We start from the raw sequence: 21,189 nt of genomic DNA, 5'->3' as shown, positions 1-21,189 counted from the left end.
CAGGTCTTGACATGTCTTGCGAATGCCGGTCTGCAGCTCAACTTGAAGAAGTGTCGTTTCGCTGCTCGTGAGCTGACTATTTTAGGCCACGTTGTGTCCAAGGAGGGTATCCGCCCTGATCCCGCCAAACTTCGAGCTGTGACTGCCTTCCCGAAACCTACTACCATTAAGCAACTCAGAAGCTTCTTGGGCTTGTGCTCATACTTTCGGCGTTTTATACGGAACTTTGCATCCATTGTCGCCCCGCTGACTCAGCTCCTTGGCCACAACTCAGACTTTTCCCTGTGGTCGCCAGCATGCGACGCCGCATGCTGGCGTCCCCTTAAGTCGCCAGGATGGCTCCTTTTTCTCTGGGGGGCATTGTGAAGAAGAAGATGGACCCCTTCGCTGGACGCCGATAAAGAAGAAGCGGTTGTGTGATTGCCATCGCGCAGATCGTGTTGGTCTTGGTCGCCTCGCTCCAACGCCGAGCTCGACGCCGTCCCCGAAGTCCTTCTTCTACAGGAGAAATACTTTCTGTCAAGAAGCTTTAGAGGGCCACAAACACAAAAACAAATTGGGCACTTTACACCCGAAATTGGGAGGTCACAGCAGATAAGTCGCCCGTCATCATTTGTGCAATACGACATAGCCGTAATCCCCAGCGTGTTAGCCAGGAATAGCATGCAGCATCCTGATAAGCGTGTCGAGTGACTAACAATGACATTGAATTCTGACGAAAAGTCTCGAGAGAAGCTCCAGTCTGTTCTTTAGAGAGCAGCTTGGTTTCTTGGATGGCTGCCACACACGCACCCCATTTCTTTAAAAGATAGGGTGATTGACGTTGCTTTTGACGGTTATGCAAACCTCTAACGTTAAGTGTGGCAGCCAGAAATGCTGCGACACTCGCCATTTTTGGTGCTTGTCTCATTGAGCGCAATCCAGTGTACTGGCGTAACACGCCTGCAATTCGGCGGCCTGTAGGGCAGACATCGCCCTTCACTTTGAGGTTACCCTTCCCAATTCCACAATCGGTGCCTTCTGCTCATCGCCACCGACACACAAACCTCCTCATCTGCCGGACGCTTCCAAGGTGCGCTGTTACCCATCTCCTTTTCCGAGACAGCCAAGGTTTCAGCCTATGAATCAGAGTGGACCACATTGCTTGCAACTACGCTGACAGCTGACGAAGCACCAAACACGGTAGTGCCACATTGCTGCACTCCGGCGGCGGATGGTGCATCTCCGGGAAAACAAGCGTGTCGCACATCCACTGGCTGTAGCGCCTCCATTGACCCTACAGAAGGGATGACCAGCTGCCAGGGGCGATCGTTGGTGGGCACAAACGCCACGAAAACCGTGAAAAGATAACTGTTGCGTGTGCGAGTACCAGTGGAGTACGAGCCGAAGCACCGAACGAGTGGTGTGAAAAATCCGTCATCTTAGTAGTGTGGGACGGTCGGGGTGGGGTGGCGGAACCTGGCTTGGCAGAGGGGATCCTAGTCGAGCCCCTGTAGGTTTTTCCTGTCTCAGACGGTCGGAGATTGCCCGCAAAACGTTCTCTGTGGTGTGGGAGTACGCTCGGCGCCGAGGGCCCACTATTGGTGACTGAGTGCTCGCCCTCCAAGGAGGCCTGAAAAGGAACTCAGGATCAAATCAAATCTGATCAAAATCCCTGCTGTCCCCAATTTCACCTAATTCCCACAACCCAAACCACTTTCCAATTTCCCATTCCTACAGCCCATCCCAGCCCTCTACTTCCCAGGGGAGATTAGGGGAGTCTCCCCGGGCCCGCTCCCCCGGCTGTGGGTCGCTAAAGTAGAGCTACACTATTGATTTCTTTCCACCTAGGGTGGCAAAATCTCAGTTGCCCTCGGGCCAAATCTTTTATATTACTATTAGGCTTACACCCGCGATACATCAGTGGTGCGGGAGAGGCAAATTTTCTTATTCATTTTTTATGCCTAGAACTATATTCTGTCATGATCCCTGGGTGGCAGACAGCTCCTGATCAGGAAGCACAAGACTCTTCAGAAATGTATTGTTTACTTCAAACCTGATCAGAACATCTTACGGGAAGCAGTCGGTTAACTTTCAAAAGTAGCCGGCCCATGCAGACCAGAGTCCGGTGGCTCTGGATCTGTAGACGGCGATTCCAGATGGTCTTTACTTGCAGACGGTCCCTTGCTGTTATTTGGTGCAAAAGCCTTTGGTCCCCCTTATGTTAGGAGCTCATGACTAAGTTCATCCTATGCGTCCACAACATCCGAGACATCCATAATGTGCTCTGTCACCACCTCATCCTCATGTGTCCATTGACACAGTCGCCTACTCAGTGCCCAAAGCGTCGGCATTTGGTACACCGAGCTTACGACACTGACGCCGTATTGAGGCCTACATGAGTAATTATGAGCATGTTAACTAAAGATGTCGTAATCAAGCGAGCACCAGATTTTCTGCGTTTCCTGTAAATTTCTGCCGTGCTTGACGTACAGTCACTCGCTCAGCAGGTGGTGCAAATGGCGTACCACGCAGAGCTTTCGGACTTCCGAACATAAGGATACTTAAGTGCACGTCATAATTTTCGCCGTTAGCAAGCGCGGTGGCGGCGTACGCGAAGGTGGCAGGAGCCCTCTGCATGTCATCTGTTTCTTCTTTGCGAGCTGTTTAATGTCTTATTATTGTAGTTAAGGCGATGAGACCTTACAATTAACAATCACAAGCTGAAGAAGCGTTTCAGAGCAATTTTCATTGTAGTGCATAGCGGTATAGTTCACTAAACACCACAGCACAATAAGTTGAAATAAGGACACCACCGGAGGGGGTTGGCATGGCAATGCGTGCTTTCGTCTCATGTTATTAGAGCACGGCTTTTCAATATTTTTACCAACAATGCAGCCCCATCAGTTTTGTTAAGAGCTCGGCGTTGAAACTCTCTCCAAGCGCATTGCCACGCTAATCTATCACATTGTACTCTGCTTCAACGCATCGCGCGAACAACACTGACAAAAGGTTTAAGAATTAGGCCTTACCTTGGGTACTAACGGGCCGCCAGTGAGAACGAGAGAAGATCAGGTATGGGCGAGCGTGCAGGAGGCTTCGGAGGAGCACTTCAATATAGCGAACTATACCGTGAAACGGCGACAATCTGACCACTTGTTCCGCGGCGGCCGCAAGGAAAGCGCAGAAGCAAGCAGCTATCCAGCGACGATGGTAACCAGGCGGCTTTCATTCACCGCTATTATCACACGACTCACCAGAAACAGAGAAGGTGCTAGGCAGTGGTGGTGCGCACGGCGAGAATGGTGCTATTTTAGTCCATGGCGATTTGGAGAGCTGTAATTGAGCCCAAGAAATTCTATTTAAAAATGGGAGTGAAAAAAATTCTATCCTCTATACTAATGAAGTAAATGTTTCAACAGGAGGAGCTTAAAGGAAGACGGCAACCATTTATTCTCATTTCGGTTGATTTTTAGTGTACAAGTGTGTTGTAAATAAACGAAAATGACTAAAGTAACATAAATCGAAGAAGCGTACATCATCTGTAATTAATTGAAATACTATAATTCATAGAAATCCCCGACACTGAGGACACCACCGACGTATTCCCTCTTTACACAGAATAGTGAACACGCTATATGGGAGCACAGTCTTGCTTGTTTTGTAGCAGACAGCTACCTCACATTCTTGAGCACTCCCGCAACGTTTTTCGATTGTGTTTTCGCACCATAGTTTCTCTCATGTGAAACAGACGTGTGTTGAGAAAATTTTTTGCCACCTTATATGATTTTTCCTCTAAATGTTCCTTATGATCTTTTTAACGGTAAACATTAATGCAGAGAAAATGCTGCTCGTTGAAGTGCCACAGTTATTTTTCTGCGAAAAAGTCTGCGACAAGGAAGCTATCACTACTGTCTTCTTTACTAATGAATTAAGAGCACAGCAATGCCCTGAATACGTGAATAGGAGCGCGAGATGCAACTCTATAATAAAGACACGCTTGAGAGTAAACAACCAAACGTTCTGTCAACCGGCGTGGAGTCGAGCGGTGGCGAAGCTGAACCTTTTATTTCGCGTGCCCGCCGCGGTGAGAAGGCCGCCGCTACAAACACCCGTTGGTTGCGGAGAGGCGGCGCTGCCATCGGATACTGTACATTGCATATGCTTTTGCTTTATCCAAAACAAGCTTCTGTATCGTGCTATCATAATTGGCTGCATAATCAGCATTGTCCCGTTTTGTTCTGTTAGACAGGAACCCTACATTGAGTAGTAGAAAAACAATAAGGCCATAGGCTTGCGCTTTGCGTTCATTAAGGAAGCTGTGACACGACAGGAAAAGCCAGACCTTTGATACAGAGAAACGTGACCCATTGTTTCTGTGAGACCCTGCCTTGTCGCTCATTGCTATCTCTTGCACGCCCGATATCTGTGGTAGCTTGTGTACGCAGGTAGTCGAACTTGATGACGTACGCCTACACTACGCGTCTCGTGGAATACCAGGCGCAAGGACATTAGACATATAGGACGTCAGTCTGCTCATTCGGGCCCGGGACTGCAGCGTGTGTGTCTGCGAAGCCCGCGCTCCTGTCCGCGATGCAGCTGGACCGAGGCGTGCATCGTTTCAAGATGACAGCTGCTTTTAATCGAGGTGTCTTCGGAAGGCTATTCGTTCTTCTGTCGGTGCAAGCGTCCCTCATCGCGGGAGGCAAGTGCTGTCCAACTTTATCATATTGCTCTGCAAGCGAACTTCCTCAAAATGACCGCGTACACAGGGAGAAAGCGCTCCTACTTTCTTGTATACTCTGAAAGACTGCGGCTGACTTCCGACGTGACCTCAACGGAAGCGAAAATCTTCGGAATAGCTAAAATTCTCGGGGATTGAATATTGTAAATGCACTCAACTATCTTTAAAACTTGCACATTTCCAGTGAGATGACGCTGACGAATTTCATTCTTTCAGTTGTTAAACGTGCCTAATGGTCCGAGAATTCAGGATCCTAGGAACACCTCCTTGCTGTTTCAGCTCTTCTAAAAACCTTTAATATATGTCTTTGTCCACAAGGAATGGCTTGAAAAATGGTTTACAAAGTTGCGGGAGGTACTTTAATGGTGCGTTGGCAAAGAGGCGTAGTACAAAAATGCCCAAAACTTCGTTTGACCGTCAATGATTCGCGATTCTATCAACCCGTATTTATTTTTTTTCTGCGTTAAAAGACATATCAGTGCGTGGCTGCAATCGGTTCCAAATTTGAGGAATGTACTTTCATGAAAAGATGGCAGAGAGTCGTAATAGAGACTGCCGGAAACTTTCTTTGACTGTCCGTTCTTCGCGATTCTATCAACCCACATTAGATGACGCTGACGAATTTCATTCTTTCAGTTGTTAAACGTGCCTAATGGTCCGATAATTCAGGATCCTAGGAACACCTCCTTGCTGTTTCAGCTCTTCTAAAAACCTTTAATATATGTCTTTGTCCACAAGGAATGGCTTGAAAAATGGTTTACAAAGTTGCGGGAGGTACTTTAATGGAGCGTTGGCAAAGAGGCGTAGTACAAAAATGCCCAAAACTTCGTTTGACCGCCAATGATTCGCGATTCTATCAACCCGTATTTATTTTTTTTCTGCGTTAAAAGACATATCAGTGCGTGGCTGCAATCGGTTCCAAATTTGAGGAATGTACTTTCATGAAAAGATGGCAGAGAGTTGTAATAGAGACTGCCGGAAACTTTCTTTGACTGTCCGTTCTTCGCGATTCTATCAACCCACATTTGAAATTGTTTTGCTGCTTTAAAATAAATATCAATGCGTGGCAGCAGAACTACTAGCTAAAGACAGTTCTTAATATATTCTGCAAATATAAGTAATCCATATCGACAGTATCATTTTTTGTTCGAAGAAAAACCGGGCAAGGATTCATTCAAAAAATTGTGATTGCTGTATGTCCTAGAATCATCGTTTTGGTGCGCAAAGTAGCATATGAACACCTCAGCGCAGATGCATGAAAACCACTTGATCACAACAAGTCGAACCCAGTGCAACAGCAGATTCTCTTCATTCTCTTCAGTTGCCGGCCATGTTACGCAAAAACTCGCCGCCTATGCGCCAATGGCCTCAGGAAAAACACCTTCATTTACCTAGAATATCGCTGCAGTGATCTGCTTAAAGGAAATTCAAGAATAGGTTTGCCCAACCCTAGAAGGTTGTATCCTAGGATCTTGATGTGCAGCACAAAATTCAGGAGACACATAATATCCGCCTAAAGGATATGGCGTAATAGCATTAGAGGGTCTCTTGAGCGGCCAGGTGGTCGATGGGTAGCACCTGGCATACGACCCAAGGTGCGGGGGTTCGAATTTCGGCTTGAGAATACTTTTCAGAGCTATAGTTTCTTTTTCTTCAGAGGCACTAAGGAATAGGGGTGCAATGACGTCACGGCGCTGTAGACTGAATAGGAATTGTGTAGTGACGTGATTACTGTTGTATTGTGTGATCGTCGTGGAGTGTTTAAATTAGCCGCGTGATTTCATGTGAATGTGAGATGACGACCTTATCGAGCAATCTGAATGTTCTGCTCGCTCCACCGGACGTCAGATCTACACAACGAGGTTTTTAACGTTATAGCGTTAAAGGAAGCAACTCTGACCAGCAGTGCCACACTCATTGTGACTTCAGATAATTCCCGACATTTTTCATTTCTTTTGATGGGGTATGTTGTGAATTAACCTGGGTGTAACCACGCTGACTCTGCGGCGCTACCAGTAACCTTATGAATCACTTCACTTTTGCTTTCTATGAGCAATTCCTCGAGGTGACAGCAGCAGCTATGCCATTGTGTGTTTTTATCTCGAAGAAGGTATGCCTGGTTGGATAATGCTGCATTTTTTCCAGGCGATTACGCTGTTTTCTAGCGAAGATATCGGTCTTCATGCTGCACAGATCGCGCAATGTACACAAAGTATATCTCCACAAAAGGACATGAACATACGATTAGCAGGCGAGCCGAGAGATATTATTTAAGCTCAAGTGCAACGCTGACGACGGGAAAAAGTAATTATTTCAGTCGACAGAGAGATGATGGGTCTAGATTTTTCTCTATGCATGTATCTTCAACGGCAGCGTTAACCGTGCGATTCCCGGGGTATCACCCACAACAGACGCTCCTGAAATTTGAATACTTTTCATCGAAATTTCCGGAAGTATATTGCACAGTGGAACTCTGATAAAAGCAGCCTTTTGCAAGGTCTGTAAATGATATATTTGTCTCTGCCTCAGTACTTCGTAATTTTGGGAAAAGTTGCAATACCAGAATATTGCCACGAATCTTTGCAGTGTTTGTGCGTTCTTCCCAGCTGCCGGCACGCCGCTTTATTGCTTTGTTTATGATGCAAAACGCGGCCAGATTGACCTCGCTTGATCCCATCTACTAGGCGGAGCCGAGTGTACGTTGTTTCAGAATGTTCTGATAACTTCGTACGATTTATCTCGAAAGTTCTCCATCAGCTTTAAACTGAGCACGGCCAAGAGCGGCGGAGATTCGGTTCGACGACTGCCGAGCACGCTTCTTGCTTCTCCGCCGCAGAGTTGTTCACTTCTTTGCGGGCGCAAGTCAGCCAAAATTGAGTTTTGTTTAGAAGCCATTTTGCTGTATTTCTGATCTCTAGACTGCAGTCGCCACTACAGGACAATATTTCCCGTGAACTAAGCTTCGTGAAGCAGAAGAAGCACACACAACGACGAGGTTGAACGCAAGGAATCAACTTGCAAATGTATTTTCTCGCTTAATGTTCCGATTAAACAGCCAGAAATGAATTCCACTCAACGGTACCGTGCGACTTACTATCCTACTATCCAGTACGCAATTAAGTTAAATATTCCCCCAGACGCCAATTTTCACATGTTTATAAGTATTTGGCTGACAGAGCTTGTGTTTTCTTTATCTATGAAACATTTTTATCGGCTCTTTTGCCTTGTGGAAAGCTCATAGATACGGTTGGAAGGACTACTGTGAAAACGTAAGATTTTATAAGAATTTTCAGAATCAAATATTTTTTTAAGTTTTCCTGTTTTAAGGCGAAAGCTGATTCATCGCTGAAACCTGCACCTTGACATTGAATGAATAAATAAAACAAACATTACCGCGACTACAGCATTCGAACCCGTGGCGGCCCAAAACGTCAGCTTCGCTGGCGACTGGAGGACCTCTCTATCCTATCACCGCAGTTTTTTTTTCTTCATTGCATGCAGACACACGCACCCTGACAAGTTTCGTCCAGCTTAGCCACGTCGCATCCCGCATCAGGGCCTCTTGGCATAGATCTTATTTATTGTCTGTTCTGATATGCCTAATGTCGATACGCTATCGCTAAAGCCAATCACGTATCGAGTTAAACTGCAATACGCTCACAAGTTTGCATTTCACATCGCCCTCTTCATCAACTTCCATATGCGGCGCGAACCGATCAGTTTAGTTTAGTTTAGTTTATGGGGTTTAACGTCCCAAAGCGACTAAGGCTATGAGAGACGCAGTAGTGGAGGGCTCCGGAAATTTCGACCACCTGGGGTTCTTTAACGTGCACTGATCAGATCAGAACAGATCAGATCACCCTAACCTCACTCAGAGCCTAACCTCGGCATTATATCGTCGCCAGACGTGGCGACGACGTAGCAAAACCAAAACCATAGGCCAATCAAGCTGAATACATGATTTCTCACATCTACTTCATTTTTTATAAAGCTTTATAACAAATATTTTTAATTGATAAACAAAAGAGAAATGTTGTTTATTTACACAAACTTTTCAATAGTCATAGGTAAAATGTTATAGTTTTTTTAGAAAATTTTTGTAAGATATAGTTTTGCTACCGATTATAAAGTTAAGGTTGCGGCCGTGGCAAAAAAAGTACTTTCTCTAAAACAAGCTGGAGTATTGTTTGTTATAGTACCGCAGTAAACGACATTTTTTAAATAAAGCGAAGACTGTCGAGCGCGATGTCTGGATCAATCGGCGTGAAGTGACGCAGTTGCACTCGAATCATCATCATCATCATAAACCTGACCGCGCCCACTGCAGGGCAAAGGACTCTCCCATGTTTCTTCATTAACCCTGACCTCTGCCAGCTGCGGCCGCTGTACAGCCAGAAACTTTCTATCGTCCCCTGCTTCGCTTGCCTTCTCTTGGAATCCACTCCGTTACACTTAAGGGCCAGCGCTTATCTTTTTTTTTAAGATAAGATAAGAATTTATTGTGTACAAATCGGTTACAAAAATTCAGTATACAGGCGAGGGTCCCAAAGTCAAGCGACTGTCACGGGACCCCCGGTAGATTGATACTAACTTGATTAAAAAACAAGCAGCATCACAGACAGGTACAGTTAGCAGTAATAACAATGGTATTTTAAATAAGTAACATTTATATAATGAAAATGAAATAGATTAGCAGGGCAAAAACAAAGAGACAAGCAAAACAAGAATAACATCCCACTATAAATAATATTGTACAAAATACAGCGTTGGGAAAAGACATATAAAGAAACAATTGAGAATACAAGGATACAGTTGTCAAGAAACAAATAACAAAGTAGAAATTTCTAGCAAATAATTAAGGACAAGAATTTTATAAAGGGAATAGAAGCAGTTCACTCCACATTTTGCTGCAAAAGAAAACTTTTTAAATTCGATTTAAGCATAGACAAAGACATAGGCGATTTTAAACTCGGGGGTAAATTATTCCACAGGGAAATGCATGCAAAATGAGAATGACGTTTTCCATAATTAGTAAAAACTTGGGGAAGCAAAAATTTTTTTGAGCCGCAAATCTCGTAGGGTTACAATTTTTCAAAAAACATTTGTCGATAAATTCAAAAGAAAGTGCAGTGTTCATTAATCTAAAAAACATGTTGGCTAGGTTGTAATCAAATAAATTTCTAACGGATAAGATATTATATTGACGAAGCAAAGGGATAGCAGTAACAAGGTATGAACTGCGGGTAATGATACGAATAGCCTGATTTTGAATGTGCTGGATAGAGTGCAAATGACAGTTGTAAGTGTTCCCCCATACTACAATGCCGTAATTAATGTGAGCGTGAATAAAAGCAAAGTAAAGTGATAAAAGTGCTGATGATGGGAAAAAATGACGAGCCTTTATTAATGCACGAATTCCAAATGCAGTTTTTTTCTTCACATGGTTCAAATGATGATGAAATTTCAGTTGAGAATCGAGTTGAATACCAAGGAAAGTCACGTTGTCGCAAGGGGAAATAGAAGTATGACCAAGCGATAATGAAGGCAAGTGTTCTGTGATTTTTTGTTTTGTTCGAAAAAGCATAAACTTAGTTTTAACGGGGTTTATAATTAGGTGATTATCATGGCACCAGGACATAATGCTAAAGCAAAGCCCTCGCATTACATGCCCTGCACAGGCCATTTCTTCCTATTGATTTCGACTGGGGCGTCTTTAACCCACGTTCGTTTCTTCACTCGCTCTGCCCGCTTCCGGTCTCTTAGCGTTACACCTATCATACTTTTTTCCAAAGCTGGCTGCGTTGACCGGTGCACTGAAGAGGAATCTGAATTCGTCTTTTTGCCACGGGAGCTCAATCTGCACGTTCCGAGCATTCTTGGAAACTTCGATTTATTGCCCTGTGTGGCTGATTTTCCCAATTAAATCTAATTAACGTCCGGCTCCCGCCTTTCTTTTTTTGAATTCTCCCTCGTACGGTGGGCGGAGTCGACCAACGCGTGGAGTGCCTTTCAGCCAGTCCCGCGGCGGCTTGCCGCTCTGCCATCGGCGGAGTAATACGTTGTAGTCCGTAGAACCAAATAGTCAACGCGTATTTTTATTTCTGCGGGCTTATTTTGCGGCTATATTATCTGCGAATGAAACTATTTATTCACGGAAACCTAAAAAACAAAATAAAGCGAAAGCAAAGCCTCCACGGAGCTGGCTGCAAGGCACTCCACGCGTTGGTCGACTCCGCCCACCGTACGAGGGAGAATTCGAAATAAAAGGCTTGAGCCGGACGTTAATTCGATTTAATTAGGGAAATCGGCCACACAGGGCAATAAGTCGAAGTTTCTAAGAATGCTCAGAACGTGTAGATCGAGTTCCCGCGGCAAAAAGACGAGTTCAGATTCCTCTTCAGTGCACCTTTGACTTAAGCTGAACCCTTTTCGTTAGCTTCCACGTTTCTGCCCCATAGGTGAGTACCGCGAAGATACAGCTGTTGTATACTTTTCTTTTGAGGGATATTGGTAAACTGCCATTCATGATCTAAGAGAACTTGCCATATGCACTCCACCCCATATCTTATTCTTCTAGTTATTTCCCCCGATGATCTGGACCAGCGGCCACTATCTGCCCTATGTTCCTCGTAATCCGTTGCCATTTCCAGCACCTCGCTACCAATTGTGAACTGCTGTTCTCTTCTGAGACTGTTGAATATTACTTTTGTTTTCTGCAGGTTAATTTTAAGACCTACCGTTCTGCTCTGCCTGTCTCACTCATTGATCATGCTTTTCAGTTCATGTCCTTAGTGACTTAGGAAGGCAATGTCATCAGCAAATCGCAAAATACTTACATATTCTCCATTAACTCTTATCCCCAGCTGTTCGCACTCCAGGCCTCGGAACGCCTCCTGTAAACAGGCGGTGAAGAGCATTGGCGAGATCGTGTCTCCCTGCCTGACACCTTTCCGTATTGGAATTTTATTGCTGACTCACTGAAATATTATGGTAGCTGTGCAGTCGTTATAGATATCTTCCGGTATTTTCGCATAAGTCTGTTCTACACCCTTATTCCGCAATGCCTGCATGACTGCTGAGGTTTCAACTGAATCAAATGCTTTCTCGTAATAAACACTATATATAGGGGTTGGTTACATTATGCGCATTTCTCTGTCACCTGTTTTATAGCGTGAATATCGTCTATTGTCCCGCAGCCTTTACGGAAGTCTGCCTTATAATGTGGCTGATTGAAGCTTAGTTAGGCAACATGCAGTGAGCTGATTGGTGTGTAATTTTTCAAGTCCTTGACGGCCCGTTTCTTATGAATTAACACAATGTTAGCGTTCTTCCAAGCTTCTGGTACGCAAGAGGTCGTAGGGCATTGCGTATACAGGGTGGCTTGTTTTTTGAGCACAATCTCCCTTCCGTCCTTCAAGATATCTGTTGTTCCCTTATCCTCACCAGCTGCTTTCCCCATTGCATTGGCCTTAAATCTTTCTTTACTAGCTCTTTGTTAAGAGGGGGTGCCCCATTGCTGTGCGCTACTGTCTCTCTCATTAACGTTGTGATTATATTGGCTACTGTTTAGATTTTTGCAGATATCACTGGTTACTTTAACTATCTTATGCACATTGCTAATGACACTGTCCTGTTTGTCTCTTAGCGCACACATCTTGTTTTTAGCATCGTAGCTACCTTCGTTTTTAGAGCATGCTCGATTTTCTTCATGTTAAACTTTCTTATGCCGTCTACCTTGAGCTTATTTATAAACTTTGATAGCTCTGCGAGTTGTATTTAGTTCATAGGGTTAGACGCTTTCATGTTTTGGCGTTTCGTAATCAGATTTGTCGTTTCCTGAGATAGCTCGCCGCTATCCTGTCGAACAATCCTACCGCTTACTTTTACTCTGCACTTCGTAATGATAGATGTGAGATTATCGTTCATTCTTTCAACATTACGATCGTCTTCCCAGAATAGATTTACCAAACTTACTGCACTGATTTCAGTTGTTGGCAGTCATATGTGCAGCCGTTTTTCACTTCAATACTTGTGCGCTTCATGCTGAAAATAACTGCTGCATTTCACATATACCATGAAGACATACGCGCTATGTATTCTTTTCGCTGTTTAAAAGACATACTTTATTGGTTTCACAGCAGCACAATTTACACTTGTGCAAGCAACAGCAACAGGAAAAAAAAGAAAAAAAAACAAACAAAGATTATAGCTGGACTTCTAGTTCAAATTTCACACATATCTCCTCGAGGTAACTTATTATCGTAACGCGCTTTCCAACACTTCGTTCCGGAAGCGAATATGTCAGGTATGCTTTTTAACCGTGTTGTTTTCGGCATAACGTCTTACACGCGTCCTCTCATTTACGCAGAGATCACGGAAGGGATCTTTCGTAGTAACGAGCTTGGGCACTTCACTTTTCTAAATACCCGCAAAGCATCGGAGCCTGAAAACTAACTTTGAATGGCGAGTAACCATAGCTTTGTAGACACATATCGCCGTTAAATTTTGTAGTGCGTCCACTTACAAGCCCTTTCCTTCACTGAGGCAGCGAAGCAGTTCTTATATATTAGCATATTGTCACGTGGTACAGGCATGAGCAAGACACTGAGAGACAAAGACTCAAGACTAAACAGTTCGCTGGAGCGAATCCATGTCCACAAAGTAAAGCCCACAGCCCCGATTGAGTGATAGCCCACGTGCACTCAGAGGTCATCGGCCCGAAAACACCCGTTGCTACTGGCTGTGTTCATTTTAAATATGGCAACAATGTTTCCTGGTTAAAACACTTTGGGCATTGTACACAGAAATTGGCGAACGTGCTCATGACCCTTCCTGATTGCTTTGTCCGGGCTTAACGCAAACAGAAATTTGCTTGTCTGCATGCCTGAAATGATAAGAAAAACCACGTAAAGATAAGCATAGCAAAAATTCGGTTCGGTGCTTCAGGGAATAAGCGAGGATCTTTTTCCAGCCGAGCATACCGTTGTCGTTCATGTCGGTAATAGAGCCCAAACATATGATAGCTTCATGGATAAGACTAGGAGCCATTTCGATTGTATTGTCATCGCAGTGTTTCTTTATGCATTTATGCGAGAAAATATTTCGGCTACAACCGACAACACTTGCGCAGTTTTTCTTCCATGTGTGCTCCCAGCATAGTTTCTCTCTCGGGTTTACTCAAGAATCTCGAACAAATTTTCTAAATTTCTACCATAATGAATCTGGAAAATTTTTTGTGCGTTGCTGGCCTTTTCAAGTATTTTCTGTCTGTGGAGATAATCTGTTTTGCTCTTATTTTTATACTCTTCACGGGAGCTAACCGCAAGTGTTTTTAAAAGTTCTTTGTGACCTTATTTTACATATTGTTATGCTAAGCCCTAGTTCCTGGGACATTGTTTTACCATCTCCAGTGTTTCATATCCTCCACTTGTAATTTCTTTTGCCCCTTTAACATTACATTACATGACAAAATAAGATGACGACTAGATGCCGGATCCGAAGTATCGTCTCTTACATTTATAGTTTTCGCTGCGAAAAAGAAATAAGCTTTAATGCACAGAATAAATTCGTAAATGCTAGACTCTCAGGATATTGGTACTGATCTTATCTAACACACAGAGCACCTAGCGGTGGCCGGGTTTATTGATATGTAATCTTTTATACGCTGTGCTATCCGTTCTAGCTGCGCGAACGACAAAAACTAGTGGTTTTTAAAATTCTTGTCTTGGCACGCTCTGTGATCTCTTCCTGGACACGTGTGAGTATATAGTGAGGACATAGTAGTAACGCTAAAAAACAAGGACGACAGGGTAGAGAAAGACAACAGAGGCGCTAGACATCAAATGACTTTATTCGCAAGAACAACAACGAATATATAGGCGACAATCAGGAGCATAAAAAATCAACAATTGAATCGCATGCGTGATGGTACTTCCCGATACAAGAACATCGTCTTTAGTGCACAGAGAAACATTTGGTTTGGTCACGCACGTTTGCCTTTCCAAGTGAATGAGAAAGGCTTCCAATACTTCCCGCTCTTTCCGATCTGCACTGACATATATCACGCGTGTATACTCAAACAAAGGAGTACATTTTTTGTCATCATGCTTACATCGTTTGCAATGTGCCGCCAAGTGTCCAGGGCCTGATATAGCAGCTGCCAAATTGTTATGTTCCATGAGGCGAACATTAATGAAACGGCCAGTTTGGCCGATGTAGCACTTTCCGCAAGATAGCGGAATCCGATAGACCTCATTGGTCCTGCAGACCATAAACGGCTTCCCATGCTTGATGGGCCATGTCAGTTTTCTATTCCAGTCATCATTCACCACTGTGAAAAGTCTCCCGAGTTTGTTGGGTGCAGTAAGCATTACCCTGATATTGCCTTTCTAGGCCACCTTTTTAAGGTGGTGCGTAAACTGGTGAACATAGGGCAGTGCCACGCATTTTGCCCGTTCGTGAGCTTGTCGCTCAGTCGTCAGCTTATGGTCCCCAGCTTTAATCTTGTATATCAGACTCTCGGCCACCAGTTCCAAAGAAAAACCTGCCTTAGTCAAGCGACCCGCCTGCTTTTCAACGCCCTCAAGCATCTTATGCGAGCAAGAGTTTTCCAGACCTGCAAGAAGGCATGTCTTAGCAATGCCTCTTTTTACCAATTTGGAGTGGGCCGAATCAAAATTCAAAATTCCTTTTTTGGACCTTGGCTGGTACATGTGGCGAACGTGTGATTCACCGAAGAAAAAAACAACATCAAGAAACTGTAGGCTACCATTATTTTCAAGTTCATGAGTAAAACAGAGCTCCGGCACAAGACTTACAAAGATCGAGAGTATGCTGGATTAGATCCTCATTTCTGTGGTCTTCAGGTATTGCTACCACAAGAAAATCGTCTACATATCTAAAAATGCGTAAAATCTTGTTGTCATTAAGGCGCGCTTCAATGCGTTTGTCCAAACTCGCTAAAAACACTTCACTAAGCACCGGGGCGATGCACGAGCCTATGAAGACGCCCTCGCGCTGAACAAATTTCCCGCCCTCAAAATTAACAAAGGTACTACAAAGATAAAATTCTAAAAGCGATAAAAAATTTTCCGGAGAGACTCCTACGCCATTTTAAAAGCCTTTAGTTTCAATGCTGTCCTTCAATGTGATTAAAATATCTTTTCGGGAATATGTGGAAAAGATGGGCTCACGGTGTTCTTTTCGGCAAATACACACAAGCCGGATGTTCCCCTGCGCGCGATTGTCACGGAAGTAGGATCTTGGCAAGGTGCCCTTTCCAGGTTCCTTCAAAAATGTTTGAAGCTTCTTCCGGTTATCGACCCATTTAGAGTGGCTAATTCAAAGGAAGTAAATGAATTTTTCTCGCAAGAAGATCTGTGTTCTGTGTCTATGCGGGCATTCTCGATTGACGTTGAAAATCTTTTCTACTCAATTCCCCAAAAAGATATTTTAATCACAGTGAAGGAGAGCATTGAAACTAAAGGCACTGTAGGCTTTCAAAATGACGTAGGAGTCTCTCTGGAAAATTGTTTATCGCTTTTAGAATTTTATCTTTCTAGTACCTTTGTTAATTTTGAGGGCGGGAAATTTGTTCAGCGCGAGGGCGTCTGCATAGGCTCGTGCATCGCCCCGGTGCTTAGTGAACTGTTTTTAGCGAGTTTGGACAAACTCATTGAAGCTCGCCTTAATGACAACAAGATTTTACGCATTTTTAGATATGTAGACGATTTTCTTGTGGTAGCAAAACCTGAAGACCACAGAAATGAGGATCTAATCCAGCACACTCTTGATCTTTTTAAGCCTTGTGCCGGAGCTCTTTTTAACCCATGAACTTGAAAATAATGGTAGCCTAAAGTTTCTTGATGTTCTTTTTTTCTTCGGTAAATGACATGTTTGCCACATGTATCAGCCAAGGTCCAAAAAAAGAATTTTAAATTCTGATTCGGCCCACTCCAAATTGGTAAAAAGAGGCATTGCTAAGACATGCCTTCTTGCAGCTCTGGAAAACTCTTGCTCGCATAAGATCCTTGAGGGCGTTGAAAAGCAGGCGGGTCGCTTGACTAAGGCAGGTTTTTCTGTGGAACTGGTGGCATCGGTCCCCGAGAGTCTGATATACAAGATTAAAGCTGGGGACCATAAGCTGACGACTGAGCGACAAGCTCACGAACGGGCAAAATGCGTGGCACTGCCCTATGTTCACCAGTTTACGCACCACCTTAAAAAGGTGGCCTCGAAAGGCAATATCAGGGTAATGCTTACTGCACCCAACAAACTCGGGAAACTTTTCACAGTGGTGAATGATGACTGGCATAGAAAACTGACATGGCCCATCAAGCATGGGAAGCCGTTTATGGCCTGCAGAACCAAGAGGTCTATCGGATTCCGCTAAATTTCGGAAAGTGCTACATCGGCCAAACTGGCCGTTGCATCAATGTTCGCCTCATGGAACATAACAATTTGGCAGCTGCTATATCAGGCCCTGGACACTTGGCGGCACATTGAAAACTATGTAAGCATGATTGCAAAAAGTGTACCCCTTTGTTTGAGCAGACACGCGTGATATATGTCAGTGCAGATCAGAAAGAGCGGGAAGTATTGGAAGCCTTTCTCATTCACTTGGAAAGGCAAACGTGCGTGAGCAAAAATCTTTATCTGTGCACTAAAGATTTGAGGTTCTTGTATAGGGAAGTGCCATCACGCATGCGATTCATTTGTTGATTTTTTATGCTCCTGATTGTCGCCTACAAATTCGTTGTTGTTCTCGAGAATAAAGTCAGTTGATGTCTAGCGCCTGTGTTGTCTTTCTCTACCCTGTCGTCCTTGTTTTTTAGCGCTACTACTATGTCCTCTCAATCTAAACACCAACTAGCCCAGCTTTCTGCCTTAAATGAGAGTATATACAGTGCTCTGACTGCGAAAAGAATGTTTTTTTTATGACATGGACATAAAAGGAGGTTTTAGTGCCTGATTGTGGTGGTGGCTACATATTTTCACATAAATAAAGGAAACACTGCAACTGGTGATAAAACGCTCAACAAAGGGCAGCTACAGCGCACATAACTCACAATACAAATACGAAGGAAATGCGAGAAAGGAAGGAAGTAGTGGTGTCACCTAATGAAATAAAATGAGACTACAGTGTAAGCAATGATATGTCCTAATCACAGTGAACGGTACAAAAGCCACAAATCCAAGAAATGACAAATAATCAGAGGGCAGCAATAATAACGATATGAGATAAATCAGATACGTGATCGAAACACGTATGAATGACAGCGAGAACAGTCGAGTGAACGAGCTGAGGCGAATAATCACAGAATTGATTCAAGCAATATCTAGTACCTCCCGAAGATGACGTTGTCGTCGAAGAAACGTTTCAGCGCTACAATCGCTGCATTCGCTGCAGCTGTTTCTGCAGCACATGTGTCGCCCATAGACCCAATACCGTTTGTTCCGAACTCCTCGCCCACATTGCTACTGGAATTTTGTGCCGTTGCAGTGTTACGATCCTTTTTGTGATCTCGCGCTTTCTAGCTATGAAGCCCTCTCGTTCCTCGGCCCTATCACTAGTTATGATTATGTGGTTGGTTCTTGAAAAGATGATCACAAGCTGGTCATCATGCACCTCTAGGCAGTCTTTGCTGGAAATCTGGAACTGATATTTGATTGTACACTCGGCTCTTGACGATAGTGGCTGGAATGAAAATCTAAAATGTTCACTTTAGAGTTACCGCTGCCTTAGGGTCATGAGCGAAGAATTCGGACAGCCCATTGGCCCGCTGAGAGGCTTCAATTTCGTGGCTACTGTGAGGTCTGACTGCCTGCGTCTACGTTGTTGGAGCGCCCAATTCTGGAGTGGCATATTTGAATTATTTCAAAGAAGAATGAATTAATGTTTTTGATTTTTTATGATATGAAGAAAATGGTCACAGTGAACAAAGACTAACAGCATGATGAAAAATCAGCTGGCTTGAACGCACGAACATATTTCCCGGCATGTGTACTATCGCTCTCGACATTAGCGGCAGCACATAACCTATGGCAGGAGGTCAATCCTTGAGGCAGTGCGAGCCCAGCACTGCTTGAAATGTGCCCACAGAGCCTTTGATGCAATGTACGAAGTGCACAGAATGCTCGCTCATGTTCTGTGCTCCGCGCAAGTGTGGATTATTTTGCTATAAAGCGTCTTTGTCGGCCGGTTTACTAAGGACACATCGCAAGTAACATTACAATACCCCGAACAAAGTTACGAGGCGCCCTGGTTTAGACTCAATTTAATTGAGTTACCAAATCAAAAAAAAATTGAAGACCGACCCGTGTTTATTTTTAGGAAGTGCCTTGCTTTATGCGTAGTTTCTCGAAGCTCTCAAAGCGCACTAATGTCGTAATGAGCAGTATTGTACCTTAAACAAATCTCAGCCAGCGTCTGGATTGCATTGCGCCCTTCTGCACTGTGCGCCGTTGCTGGCTCAGAGCTCTGTCTCGAGCTGTGCAGAGGAACGATCCGACTTGCATTTTTCGCCTGTGGAATTTCCTATATGAGATGGTCGGAGAGCCGCAGCCTGCGTCTGTCTACGCGACCTTCAGTTTATAATATGTTGTACGGCGGCCCCATCCCCGAAAAACCAAAAAATCCCCACAAACTGTTACCGTCTTAGTAATACAGAATGGCAGAATTTGTTAATTTCTTTCGGAAAGAAAAACAGATATTCAAGGAGCAATCATTTTTCGCAAAATTTCAATGTTCGGTTATTTTACAAATAAGGGACACAAAATGGTTTAAAATACTCGCGCGTAAGATTTCTGTAGTCTATATTCTCAAACAATGTGCTGTAATTCCCGTTAATAATTATTTTGTGCAATTGCTGAATCGCCAACGTGGGACATTAAGCCGATAAGTTACTTCAGCCTGCAAAGCCAAGAGTAGAAGGAAATGACGCCTCCACTGCCCCAACCTTTTTTTGCTCCAGCAGCAATATGATTAACTTTAGTATGGCATTCTTTAACTATAAAGGCGCGCAAGGTGTAGTATAACGCAAGATGCCCTCTTATTGTGAGTGATTAGTGCTTGTGAATATATATGCTAGAAATGTATTATGCGCTTGATCTATCGCCATATTTGCTTTTCTCAAAGTAAAATAAGCGTGAAATAATTTTCCGTTTTTTTTTCTTTTCCAGACACGTGCTCATTCGAGAATGGTATGTGCCCTGAATGGGTGTCCACCAACTGCCAAAAACAGGCGTGCTTCGAAGTGCGCAAGGTTGCTGACATGAGATACGGACCCACAGCGGACCACACGCTTCAGACAGGTGAGGGAGAGGATCCGCAGATGTTATGGACGGCATCTCGACCCTAGCTGCGTTATTATTGCTGATCTGTGCACATGCTTTGCTACTGCTTGTGGCTGCCACTTGTAACGCGCTTTGATGTTATTTGCCGCACTTTGGAGTTGTTTCTTCAGTATTTGGCTTCCCTAACTTTGCTGCTTCATGGCTAGCTGCTGTCTAGCGCATGACAGTTCATGTCGTCTACCTATCTGTGCCCGGAATTTCTTTCTTGTATGTCTTATTTACTTTAACTATAAAATATGTGAATCAGTGAACTCCTACAAAAAATTAAAAGTAACTTTTCTTCAGAAGAAGCCGGATAAAGTTTCATGGCCATTAGCGACTTATTCTAGGAGGCTTTCGATGGAGTCTCTGAGGCACCATTCTTGGAGTATTATTGAAATTTTTCAGCATAAGTCTTACAGCAGATTGTTTTTCAGCATAGAAGTGACCACATAAGATTAATGCATGTTGAAGTGCATGCATGCACTAATATTCTTAGCCACTAGTAAGCGCCTACCGTTTGTGCGCGATTTTATTAAACTTATTCTAGGCTCTCATGGAGAAAAAGTGGATGGCTGTTCAGCATTTCTAAAGTAGATGAGGCGTAAATACCGTTCCGAGCATCATTCATGCGTTATACGCAGATGACAATACAATATGGACTACCACGGGCAACGTGTCAATAATGAAAGATTCCCGCCAGGAAGCGGCAACAAATGTCCAAACCTACACACAAAGCTGTGGACTCCCGTGTTCACCCCAAAAATAAGACCTTCTTATTATTCAACAACAGAAGAGCCAAGACTCAATAGAAATGCAAGTCAACACCCTAATGCATGAGGTGGAAACACTCAAACTTTTAGGGCTTCAAATCGACAACATTTGAACTAATTCACTCACACTTAAAATGCGCCGCGGCATACGTAAATAAGTTGCCCGGATCACAGTCAGGGAAACACAGTATAAATGAAAATGACACCCTTGGCCGTGTACAGGCATTTGGCATCAGCCGTATTGGAATATGTGTCACCATACCTTCACCTCGAGAAACCTGATATAAGTCTTCATTAGACCATTATCAAAATGACTTATAAAAGAGCTACAGGCCTGCTGCTGTCAGCATCAACACAGTG

At 43.9% G+C, this 21,189-nt stretch overlaps 1 protein-coding gene across 1 annotated transcript in view; it reads left to right on the top strand.

The window, feature by feature from the left end:
* LOC149370515 (MAM and LDL-receptor class A domain-containing protein 1-like) overlaps positions 1-21,189 on the top strand; it is a 196,959-nt gene that overhangs the window by 2,412 nt on the left and 173,358 nt on the right. The window contains exons 4-6 of the mRNA XM_089577902.1: positions 2,208-2,336; positions 4,579-4,684; positions 19,904-20,035. Of these exons, the coding sequence (XP_089434028.1) occupies positions 2,208-2,336; positions 4,579-4,684; positions 19,904-20,035 (367 nt within the window). The remainder of the gene's footprint in view (positions 1-2,207; positions 2,337-4,578; positions 4,685-19,903; positions 20,036-21,189) is intronic.

Source organism: Amblyomma mixtum, chromosome 1 (assembly GCF_055824585.1).
Source record: "Amblyomma mixtum isolate Tamu chromosome 1, ASM5582458v1, whole genome shotgun sequence".
In the NCBI taxonomy this organism is placed as follows: Eukaryota; Metazoa; Arthropoda; class Arachnida; order Ixodida; family Ixodidae; genus Amblyomma; species Amblyomma mixtum.
Note: the sequence above shows the minus strand (reverse complement) of the source record. Positions and strands in the feature narration are given on the sequence as shown.